Source organism: Phyllobates terribilis, unplaced genomic scaffold, assembly GCF_046119375.1.
Source record: "Phyllobates terribilis strain yellow unplaced genomic scaffold, ASM4611937v1 Scaffold_5__5_contigs__length_657084704, whole genome shotgun sequence".
NCBI classification, from domain to species: Eukaryota; Metazoa; Chordata; class Amphibia; order Anura; family Dendrobatidae; genus Phyllobates; species Phyllobates terribilis.
The window spans coordinates 225,774,544-225,786,610 of record NW_027362765.1 but is presented as its reverse complement, the minus strand read 5'-3'; the positions used below and the strand labels follow the sequence as shown (position 1 = coordinate 225,786,610).

Sequence of the window (12,067 nt, the reverse complement as noted above, 5' to 3'; positions counted from 1 at the left end):
GGGACAATTCCACCTCCAAAGCAGTAAACTGCTTCTGTCACAGACACATTATTGGTTGGAAAGGCCCATGTACCATTCTTGTACATGAGCCTCTTCTGTCTATGTCCGCCACTGCTTCATAATAGGGAGCCTCAGACTCTAAGCTTCAATACAAGCTGAATAGTATAAAGGAGGCCACTGTGTACCCTAGTACTAGCTCTATGCACACGGCCTTGTGTTCTAGGACTGTATTTTCCCTAAAAGTTAACCAGGCACATATCTAACTTTTCCATTTTTTCTACCCTTTTCCTATTCATCATCAGTAGTAAATGGTAGCTGACCATAAGAAAACTGATAGGAACAAGTACTTTATTTTCGTGTGCTCACTATAGTTTAGCATTCAAGTAAATCTGAGAAATCACAGCAAAAACATTTCCTAAAACTTCAGTTTTAATAAATATGCATTAAAAACGTCTTTTTTTCTAAAGTAATCACAACACATTAGGTAATGCATATATACCGGCTATTACCCTGCCACAGCCAACCTTGCATAATTTCAATATTAATGAAAGCACATCAGTGTAAAACATTAGAAAAATGAAGTTCCTTCTCACTCATTCAGATGTCTCCAAAGATTGAGTGGATTTGTAGGTAAATCCAAGAGTAATCTGCACATAGCAGCAATAAGACCAAAGAAATGTAAAATTAGACCATACTAGTGTAAGATTTAAAGAGTAACCATTTTCTTATTTTACCCAAGAAAATAAGAAACTTTATAATCTATCTTATCAGAGAAAGCTGCTTCTTTCTCCACCTGGACTGATTGATTATTCATTCTCAAAATTCTCATTTCACAGGTAAAATTTGTATTGGGGGAACATATATATTCTTGTACCGTGTTAGCCAGTAGATAGAAAAATATTTAGATTTGAGAGTCCTCAGTGGTTGATACGTTTTAATGGCTAACCGAAAAGATGGTAACAAATTGCAAGCTTTCGAGACTACTCAGGTCTCTTCATCAGGCTCAGTATAGCACAAAATCTGAAGAGTCACATATTTATACACAATAAGACACAAAAATAATGCAATAGGTAAGACAGGTGATGGAAAGCAGAGTTATTATGGAAGAGATAAACAGTTCTGGCTATAAATATTTTAGCAGTTAATAGATAAGGAGTGTGAAGGTTTTATTGTCCTGTGACTAGGTCCAGTGTTATGATGACCTCACAAGTCTGAGGGGCACATTCCTTAGTTGATGTAGAATGACATAAATCCATGCGACACATTCATTCCTGCTTTGAAAGTGTTAAAGGTCACCATCAGTTTATATTCTGAGATTCTTCTTTCTCTTCTAGATTTGAAGTTACCTTTTAATACCAGTAATTTCATGTCTTTTATGCTGTGATCAGGGGAACAAAAATGCTTGGCTACAGGTAGATCTATTCTTTTTTTCTTTTATTGTGTGGCGATGATGATTCATCCTTGTCCTAAGTTTTTGCCCTGTCTCTCCTACATACAGACCCCCAGCTGGACATTTGGTACATATAATTAAGTACACTACGTTAGATGTGATACATCTGAACTTACCTGGGATCTTATAGTCCTGATGTGAATTGGGGATCTTTATCTTATCTGTGGTCGTTATACATGGACAGGTTTTACATTTTTTCTGGTTGCAGGGAAACGTTCCTGTAGCTGGAGGAGATGACAGGGAGCTTCTGACAATGATGCTTCTTAGATTTGGGGGCTGCCTGAAACCCAGAAGTGGGGGGTCTGGAAATATGGATTGTAATCGGGCATCTTTTTGTAGTAAGGGTTGTAGTTTCCGTGCAGCTTTCCTTAGCGCCTCCAGATTTGGATTGTAGGTGACTACTAGAGGCACCCGGCTGCTTTCTTGTTTGGTTTTGTAATGTAGGAGATGATTCCTTGATATTCTGGTGGCTCTTGTAATCTGGTTCTCAATTGTTCTTGGATGGTAGCCCTGATTCAAAAAGGTCTTTCTGAGGCCATCAAGGTGTTTGTCGCTATCCATAGGGTTGGAACATATCCTATTGTATCTGATAGCTTGGCTGTAAACAATAGACTCTGTCCTACTAAGGCCCTAGATAAAACTGAACTCTGTAGTGATATGGAAAATTATTTTAGGAGACTGCGCCTGAGAGAATACTTCAATGCTACAGAAGATTCAGAACCCACCTGAACTGAAGGAAAAGGGATCTCGACAACCAAGAAGAGGCCAGATTGGACACCTCCAGCTGGAAGCAACCCTTATTTGGATACATATATAGACTCCTTCAGACATGTGATAAAATCCACCATCCTAGACACAAACAGGAGACAAGCATCCAACATCAGTGCCCAGGAGAGAAAGGCCATACAATCTTGTATTCTAATGTCCCACACCAGGATGGATTAAATGCCTGCAAAATCTTCATGGAAAATACAGGAATTGTTGCTGATTCTGTGGACAAACTTACAGAATTCATCCTCACCCACAATTACTTTGAATTTGATAACAACATACTGTATATCTACAGGAAACTGGTACAGCGATGTAAAGTAAAATGGCTCCACAGTACGCAAATCTTTTCATGGCCAAGCTTGAAAGTGACTTTTTGTCCTCATGTCCCATCAGGCCTCTGGCCTACTATTGCTTCATTGATGATATTTTAATCATCTGGACGGGGTCTGAGCAACAGCTGAAGACGTTCCATGAACACCATCAATCTAACACTCAACTACTCCTGTACTGAAATTAACTTTTTGGACACCATCATCAAGCTACAGAACAATGAAATAGAGACATCCTTGTACTGGAAACCAATAGACCGTCCTACATACCTAAATTGGGACAGTTTCCATCCAAAACACATAAAAAACTCTATTGTTTACAGCCAAGCCATCAGATACAATCAGATATGTTCCAGCCCTATGGATAGAGACAAACACTTTGATGGTCTCAGAAAGACCTTTTTGAATCAGGGCTACAAAAAGATGCCCGATTACAATCCATATTTCCAGACCCCCCACTTCTGTGTTTGAGGCAGCCCCCAAATCTAAGAAGCATCATTGTCAGATGCTCCCTGTCATCTCCTCCAGCTACAGGAACGTTTCCCTGCAACCAGAAAAAATGTAAAACCTGTCCATTTATAATGACCACAGACAAGATAAAGATCCCCAACTCATATTAGGACTATGAGATCCCAGGTACGTTCAGATGTATCACATCTAACGTAGTGTACTTAGTTATATGTACCAAATGTCCAGCTGGGGGTCTGTATGTAGGGGAGACAGGGCAAAAACTTAGGACAAGGATGAATCATCATCGCCACACAATAAAAGAAAAAAGAATTGATCTACCTGTAGCCAAGCATTTTTGTTCCCCTGATCACAGCATAGAAGACATGAAATTACTGGTATTAAAAGGTAACTTCAAATCTCAAAGAGAAAGAAGAATCTCAGAATATAAACTGATGGTGACCTTTAACACTTTCAGAGCAGGAATGAATGTGTCGCATGGATTTATGTCATTCTACATCAACTAAGGAATGTGCCCCTCAGACTTGTGAGGCCATCATAACACTGGACCTAGTCACAGGACAATAAAACCTTCACACTCCTTCTCTATTAACTACTAAAATATTTATAGCCAGAACTGTTTATCTCTTCCATAATAACTCTGCTTTCCATCACCTGTCTTACCTATTGCATTATTTTTGTGTCTTATTGTGTATAAATATGTGACTCTTCAGATTTTGTGCTATACTGAGCCTGATGAAGAGACCTGAGTAGTCTCGAAAGCTTGCAATTTGTTACCATCTTTTCGGTTAGCCATTAAAAGGTATCAACCACTGAGGACTCTCAAATCTAAATATTTTTCTATTGGGGGAAGAGAGACTTTCCCTTTACTGAGATCAGAGATGACAGTTGGTGCTTATAAAGTTCTATGGAGAACTGTAACTGTCATTTCAGGAGAACTTGCAGCAGAATGTCTTTGTCTACCTCTAGCTCCCAATCCCCACTCCACAGAATTGTAAAAACACCAGCTGACATCTCCTATCTAAAACAAATTGTACAGATTTTATTCCTGAGTTGAAGATCAGTCCAGAAGGAGAAAGAAGCAGACTTCTCTGATAAGATATATTACAAAGTTTCGTATTTTCATGTGTTTTATTCATTTATGAAATAAAAATTAAACAATGGTTATTCTTGAATTATTGTTATCAATGAGTTAATGCTCAGTCACATGTAGCAGTTGTCTGCATTGAATATGACAAGTAACTTGTCACAAGTATATAAGACCCTAATGGGACTTGAATCATATGTATCAATAAATGCAACAGAAACAATTGCATTTATTTGTAGAAATCTATTATACCTTAAGTGGCTAATTAGTCTACTGAGTGAATTATGAGATAAGTACTTTTCAATATATTTGTCTTTCACTCTGTGGTGTAATCTTGGTCATAAGTGCTAATCGGCCCACTTTATACAAGTCCATTTATTTAAAGATGTTTGACCAATTAAAGTTGATATTAATATTCTTCAATTAAATGGTAAAGATGTTGATGGAACATAACTCCCATAATCATGAATTGCTCTCTCCTAGGCTCTTTGTCGCCCCCTGCTGAGTAAAAAAGTGAATAGCGATCTGAGCATGTTTAGCACTAACATGACAAATTAAATTTTTAAAGAGCTTTATTAAATGAATTGCGACAGTTTTCCAGGGAAGAAAGGCAGATTTTGATGCACATCTATTTTTATTAAGTCTCTCTCTGCAATTTCACAAGAATGGATGGGCTTAGTGATAAAGAGACAGGGCCACTAGCCATCTCTCAGTTTTAATATAATTTACATAATTTAATTTGCTGACAGCAGGTGTAGATTTGATTTTTTGGCACATGGACGGGCAAAGATACCATTTAATAAAATTTACTGCAAAGTTTCCAGGCAGTCTATCCCATGCCACTCATTGGCATAACTTGCTGTTGGCATTATACAGAAAGACAATCTGTGCTGTCATTGATAGACAAGCTGACATTAGAAATAGTTTAGAATGGGAGGGATTATCCACTAATGAGGATCACTTCTTTTATTAACAAATAAAAGGGATTTTATTGAGGAAGACTACTTTTAATTCCAAACCAGGGCTGTTAATGACAGCCGCATTGCGGTTAGCATGGCTGATCCTGTCTAGCATTGATCGCATGCTAGCAATAGTGATGGGTAATTACTGCTTAATAATTTCATCAGATGAGACTATTGTCTGCTTGGTTTGACTGATTGAGGAACTAAGAGACCACCTCTTCCAATAGAATGTAATAGGCTATGTTCTCACAATGAAGCTATTGGTGAGGGTTTTTTTGGGGGTATTTTCGAAAAAATCTATTTTACTTAATAGGTGCAGAAATACTGCAGAAAATCTGCATCATCAAAAACTCCCCAAAAGCTCATCATGGGAACATAGCCTTAGAAGGGTTTTTTTTAATCAGCCCTTTATTTCTTGTTTTTTTTATATCTGTGGTCGTTTTAAAATGTACATATAAATTGAGCAAGCATTGCACTTATTGCCCATATGTATCTTTAAGAAGCAATAGAAGACTACTATTATAAGAACAAAGGTTAGGTATTAGAATAGTTGACCATTGCCCTCATTCAGTTGGCTGTTTTGAGTTACATGCTCCACACCATATTATGGCTTAATGTATTAAAGGCCTGTGCAATCTTTTCCACCTTATTCTATACGCAAATGTACAGATGTAGCGTTTCTTAAAGAGGACCTATCACTCACTCAGAAAAAGATTCAGTAAAATGCCTTGTAAAAATCCCTGAGCTCCCCTGATTTTGACACTTTTTTCTGTTATGTGCTGCGTCGCTCCATTGCAGAGATATTCACGTGATGCTTTTGGAGTGCAGTATGTGAAATCTTTGCTTGCAGTCCAATTTGACATTTCTTCAGAGTCTTCTCTGGACGCATGCGCTTCAACCCTCCCTCCTAAGACGCTGCCAATCACAGCTCAGCAATGTATGAGACTGCTAAACTGTTAGATCAGCTATTGACCTGTAAATGGCAGCATCTGGGAGGGATTGGTATAAGCGAACCCCTTCTCCCCCAGAGAAGACTAAAGAAACACCCAGTTGGACTGCAAACAGAGATTTGACATGCTGCGCTCCAAAAGTAACAAATGTGAATATCTCTGCAATGGAATAACGCAGGGCAAAATGAAAAAAAAGTGGCAGAATCAGGGAAGCTCAGGGATTTTTACAAGGTATTTAACTCATTTTTTTCAGCAAGTAACAGGCCCGCTTTAAATTAACACACAAAAAAGATATCACAATATCACAAGTCAACACTTAACACATCAAAAGCCATTGAATCGTTAGGTGTCAAATTACACTTTTTTTATTGTTTTTTTTAGGAACGGTTACATTACATCTGTATTGTATGTTAAGAAAATACTGATCTAATAATATTTTGTCTTTTGCCGCTTTAGTTTTTTTCTGCATTTTGCTGAAACCAGTAATAAAAAGAACAGTTATACCTTGTTATAATTTTTTCGTTTTTATTACATTTTTAATGCAATTATTTATGTAAGTAGCCCTATTCATATTAAACATAGCGATAAACCAAGCCCTAACCCTAGCTCTAATCCTAACCCTAGCCTTAGGTCTAACAATAGGCCTAATTCTAACAGTAGCCCTAAGCCTACTTAAAGGGAATCTTTTGTCATATAACAGCTAAGACTATCACCTTATTCATTGCCTGTGCTGCATTTCATAAATGCTTATATAACCTTCTGACTCCCCCTGTATAACCCCCCCAAAAAACTTTTTAAGTTCTCCCATGCTGTATGGAAATCGGGTTGGTCTGGTCCAATACGCGTGGTTTCGGGCCTCTCCATCCCTCCCCTTGGCTGCTGTTCACCGTCCTCCTTCCTTAATTGACTGCGGGCGCATGCGCACTTATGTTTTCGGCTCTGCCTGCAGTAGGGCAAGGCATAGTGCTCAGGCACGAGCCGCGATTTCTGTACGCAGGCACAAGATTTCGCCCAGCAATGAGGATGACGCGAGGAGTCATCAACGTAAATTAAAGGAGGAGGATGGCGAGCAGCAGCCAGTGGGAGGGATGGAGAGGCCAGAAACCACAACCATCAAACCGGACCGGCACGATTTCCATACAGAGCTGGGGAACTTAAAAAGGTTTTTGGTTGAGTATACAGAGGGAATCAGGGGGTTATATAAGCATTTATGGAATGCAGCACTGGCACTGAATAAGGTTATAGTTTTAGTTGTTATATGACAAAACTGGGAGAAGTTCCCTTTAAGGTTTGAAAAAGTATAAAAATGTAAAAGCTTCTCTTAGTAATGAATGAAGGCAGCATTGGGACATGTGCCGTGCACTGCTTTTACATTTTTATATGTTTTCATATGTAGTGCACTTGATTCAATACTGTCTTCATTCATTACCTGTTCAGCTTGTTACCTCAGTCACTGCCTATGCAGAGCACAGCAGTTGAGATGACTTTGTCAAATACTGCTGCACCCTGCAAAGACAGGTCACCAGCGATCACATAGCGACGCAGCAACGATCCCTGACAGGTCGTATCGTTGTCGGGATCGCTGCAGCGTCGCTAAGTGTGATGGGGCCTTTAGGTATAAAAAGTCTGCAAAATGGACCTAATAAAGGTTGAACACAGCCGAACTGTGGTTACTCCTGACTGTCTCACTTCACTCTGCAGGCTTCTTCTCCTGGTTCTATCCAGAGCACTATCGTTCTTGTAGATAAGGAGTCAGCTCCCCAGCTAGACAGGATGTCTGGACTTCAGGTAAATCCTTATTGTCCTCATTTTGTCTCTCCCATCTATATCTCTGCATTCTGATCATAAACAATTAAAAATTGGTTGTGTACCATTCGCATCCCAAGGTCAGGTTACTGTTTCTGAAAGTTAACAACCATTTTTCTTCTTTATCCTCATCCACTACCTTTAAGCCAATCTGTACCTTGGTTATAGACAATATATACAGTATGCAACAATGAAAAAGTTCATTTATTTCACTCTAACAATGTGCTTGCTTTTTCTGAATGTTTACATCTATAGGTGGAAGTCCTGACTTCATTGAAATCTTTAGGCAGATATGTAGACATTGGACAGCTGACCTGGGACCTTGGAGGCACCTACCCCTACTGCCACAGCGAGTGGGTCCAATTTTATCAGGTGCTACTGCCCGCTAACACTAAATAAGCTTCGGCTTATTATTTTTTTTGTAGCATCTGATGTCTTGAGTTCCTCAGTGTGTCTCTCTTGTGTGAATGTCCAGGACCTTGATCAGTAAGACAGCGGCCAGGAGTACGCTTGTCATCCTGCATTTACTTTGCAGTACATGTTTTCAAACCTCAATAACTCTCACATGTTCTTTTCTGTGTGATTTTATACAAGCAGAAAACTTGTAGCTAAGGATATACGAGAGACCTTGGCAAGAGACCTTGTAGTAAGGAGAAAAACCTTTACAGTTCTGCTGCTTTATGCTAAGGTAGACAATGGTTAAAAAAAATACATAGACCCTGGCCAGGAAAAACATGAAAAATTCAATCCAATCCCAGATCAGACAAACTATTTCTGAAAATATAGCCTTTTATGGCTTCCTCTATCTCTGTGCTCCTCTGTACTATGTCCTGATGCTGTTCTGAACTGGAGCAGAAGAGCAGCTAAAAGGCTAAGGGGTCCCGTAGACCAGTGGTCCCCAACCTTTTTTGCACCAGGGACCGGCTTGAAGCAAGATCATTTTTCCATGGCCCAGCAAGGAGGGGGTGGGGTGGGCGGGGCTTTGGTCATATGGGGGCGGGGTAATGGAGGGATTTGGAGTTTAGTGCATACTTATCATATAGTGTAGACCAGGTCCCTGCCAGGAGCCCCACATAATGTGCTGTGCCAGGAGCCGCATCACTGAGGCCCCATCACGCCCTGCAGCAGGACAGGGCAGCTGTCCTGACAGCTGCTATTCAGCTGCATTTACTTCATCCCAGGGGCGGACACAGACTGTAGTGGGCGCCTGTGCAAGAAATTTTTGGGGGCCCCCCCCGCCCTTCATAAGGCAACAAAGTTATGTAAACATAACCCCCCCATGTGCATCTCTCACCCCCCCATGTGCAGCTCACCCCCGTGCATCTCTCATCCCCCTCCGTGCATCTCTCACCCCCCCCGTGCATCTCTCACCCCCCCGTGCATCTCTCATCCCCCCCGTGCATCTCTCATCCCCCCCGTGCATCTCTCATCCCCCCCGTGCATCTCTCATCCCCCCCGTGCATCTCTCACCCCCCCATGCATCTCTCATCTCTCCCCTCCCCCCCATGTGCATCTCTCATCTCTCCCCTCCCCCCATGTGCATCTCTCATCTCTCCCCTCCCCCCCCATGTGCATCTCTCATATCTCCCCTCCCCCCATGTGCATCTCTCCCCTGCCCCCCATGTGCATCTCTCATCTCTCCCCTCCCCCCATGTGCATCTCTCATCTCTCCCCTCCCCCATGTGCATCTCTCATCTCTCCCCCCCCATGTGCATCTCTCATCTCTCCTCTCCCCCCCATGTGCATTTCTCATCTCTCCCCTCCCCCCCATGTGCATCTCTCATCTCTCCCCTCCCCCCCATGTGCAGCTCTCATCTCTCCCCTCCCCCCCATGTGCATCTCTCATCTCTCCCCTCCCCCCCATGTGCATCTCTCATCTCTCCCCTCCCCCATGTGCATCTCTCATCTCTCCCCTCCCCCCATGTGCATCTCCCATTCCCCCCACTCCTAGTTAATTGTATTTAAAAAAAAATAAAACTTGTTATACTTACCCCCATGCGATCCCTGCAGAATCCTGGCGCTCGTCCAAATCGCTGACACCAGGTTCTCCTGCCTTCCGGTCATGTGACGGCGCCGTCACATGACCGGAAGTCAGAGGAATTATGAGATGTCCTGGACCCGGCGCTTTGCATGGGGCCGGGGGCCCCATGAGGAGAGAGACGCACAAGAGGGAGGCTCCGAGGGGGCTCCTACCGGCCGGGCCCCATACTGGAGTCAGGGCAGTCATGCCCTGATGGCGGCCCTGCTGGTGTGGCCCCCTCTCCCTCGGGGCCCCCGTTCAATGAACCGGCTGCACAGGCGGTAGTTCTGCCCCTGCTTCATCCTGCTTCAGGACCTGTGGTGACATCACAGTTATGTACCTTGATGTCATCACAGGTCCTCTACAGGTCTACCCTGCGGGAGTCTAGAACAGCGGGCAGCATCCACCCCACACAGTGTGCTCTGAGCCACCGCAGACCAGAGCACACTGTCAATGTTTAGTGATTGTCTGTGGCGGTGCCGCGGACCGGCTGAAAAACCCCAACGGCCCGGTCCTGGTCCGCGGACCGGCGGTTGGGGACCTCTGCCGTAGACAATAGATAGCTTTCAGACAGATGTTGGCCGAACGATGGTTGGTATGGATGGTATTGTCTTCTGAGTGGGTTTGGCCAATGTTAAGGCCCCGTCACACATAGCGACGCTACAGCGATCCCGACAACGATACGACCTGTCAGGGATCGTTGCTGCGTCGCTATGTGGTCGCTGGTGAGCTGTCAAACAGGCAGGCTCACCAGCGATCAGGGGAGCAGCGACATCGTGGAAAAAATCTTTCCACGATGTCCTGCTCCTGGTTACGAGCCTGCTGAAGCAGGAGCAGGCTGGTAACCATGATAAACAGCGGGTTACTAGGGGCACACGCGCACCTAGTAACCCGCTGTTTATCATGGTTACCACTCTGCTACGGTGAGCGGGAGGTTACCGCTCACCGTAGCAGCGTGGTAACCATGATAAACAGCTGTTTATCATGGTTACCAGCCTGATCGCTGGTCCCGCTGGTCACACACAGCGATGTGTGCTGACCAGCGGGAGGGCAACGACCAAAAAATGGTCCAGGACATTTTGCAGCGATCAGCGACCTCACAGCAGGGGCCTGATCTCTGCAAAGTGTCACACATAGCGACATCGCTGGTGAGGTCGCTGTTGCGTCACCAAAACCGTGACTCAGCAGCGATCTCGCTAGCGATCTCGCTATGTGAGACGGGGGCTTTAGTCTAATGTGTATGGGTGCCTTAAGTATACCAGTACCACACAGAAGCCTGGAGGAAAAGTAAACCAACACTGGTAATAAGTCCCCACTTCCTTCCTTGTTACATTCACCATGAGGTCGATATGCACTATAACATTTATCCTATAGTGGTCTCTGTCATGGAAATATAAAGCTACATGAAACTCCTTCCAGTAATAATAGCTGACTACTGAAGGTTCCTGTATTCAAATCCATAATTTTTTTAAGAAGGCGTTATCATGTGGAGATAACTCCCTTTAATTACATAAACTGAGATCAATGTTAAATTAAAGTCGTCTCACACTGATAAATAATACTTCTATCACACTTGGTAGTTTTGATATAAAATAGTAAAACCTTATTATGTACAAATCTTTGTGATTCTTCCCCTTTTCCTCTTTATCTTGTTTTATTCTCATTCTGCATGATTACTTGTGCCATCCTTTCAGGCTTCCTTTTAAAAGGACATAATCAGGCCTGTGCTACATTGAGAGGCAGTATATTGTAGAACAAATGTTCTGACAGTCTCTGCACCAGGCTTTGCTACATTTTATAAAATACGGTAATTTATTTATTTTTCTTATAGAAAAACTTGCTTTATGTATTTCAGAAGCTTGATGCTTTCTCAGCAGACCTCCGAAAAGCCTCTGACTTACTGCAGCATGCCATTCAAGAACTGGGTGAAGGCGGCACTCTACAGGATTCAAAGGTAATAGTCATGGCCAAAAGGTTCAGTAGTGCCTGTGACCTAAATGTATGTCATAGGCTGAACAAATATGTCATCATATATCTCCATAGGAAGCAGAAGAGAAAATGGGTCAGTACCGGGAGCTGATGAAGGTGGTTCTAAGTGACTCCCGTTTAGTTTCCTTACAGCGGGAAGGAGGGACAACACTGGCCAGACTTCGCAAAGAGGCAACTCGTTTCTACTGTTCCCAAGATGTCAGGTAACTTTAAATCAGCCAACTTTGTTAATGTG

At 42.7% G+C, this 12,067-nt stretch overlaps 1 protein-coding gene across 2 annotated transcripts in view; it reads left to right on the top strand.

The window, feature by feature from the left end:
* KIAA1755 (KIAA1755 ortholog) overlaps positions 1-12,067 on the top strand; it is an 80,756-nt gene that overhangs the window by 17,932 nt on the left and 50,757 nt on the right. For both annotated transcript variants that reach the window (XM_073683854.1, XM_073683853.1), the window contains exons 6-9: positions 7,719-7,805; positions 8,079-8,195; positions 11,699-11,797; positions 11,887-12,035. In XM_073683854.1, coding sequence (XP_073539955.1) covers positions 7,719-7,805; positions 8,079-8,195; positions 11,699-11,797; positions 11,887-12,035 — 452 coding nt within the window. The remainder of the gene's footprint in view (positions 1-7,718; positions 7,806-8,078; positions 8,196-11,698; positions 11,798-11,886; positions 12,036-12,067) is intronic.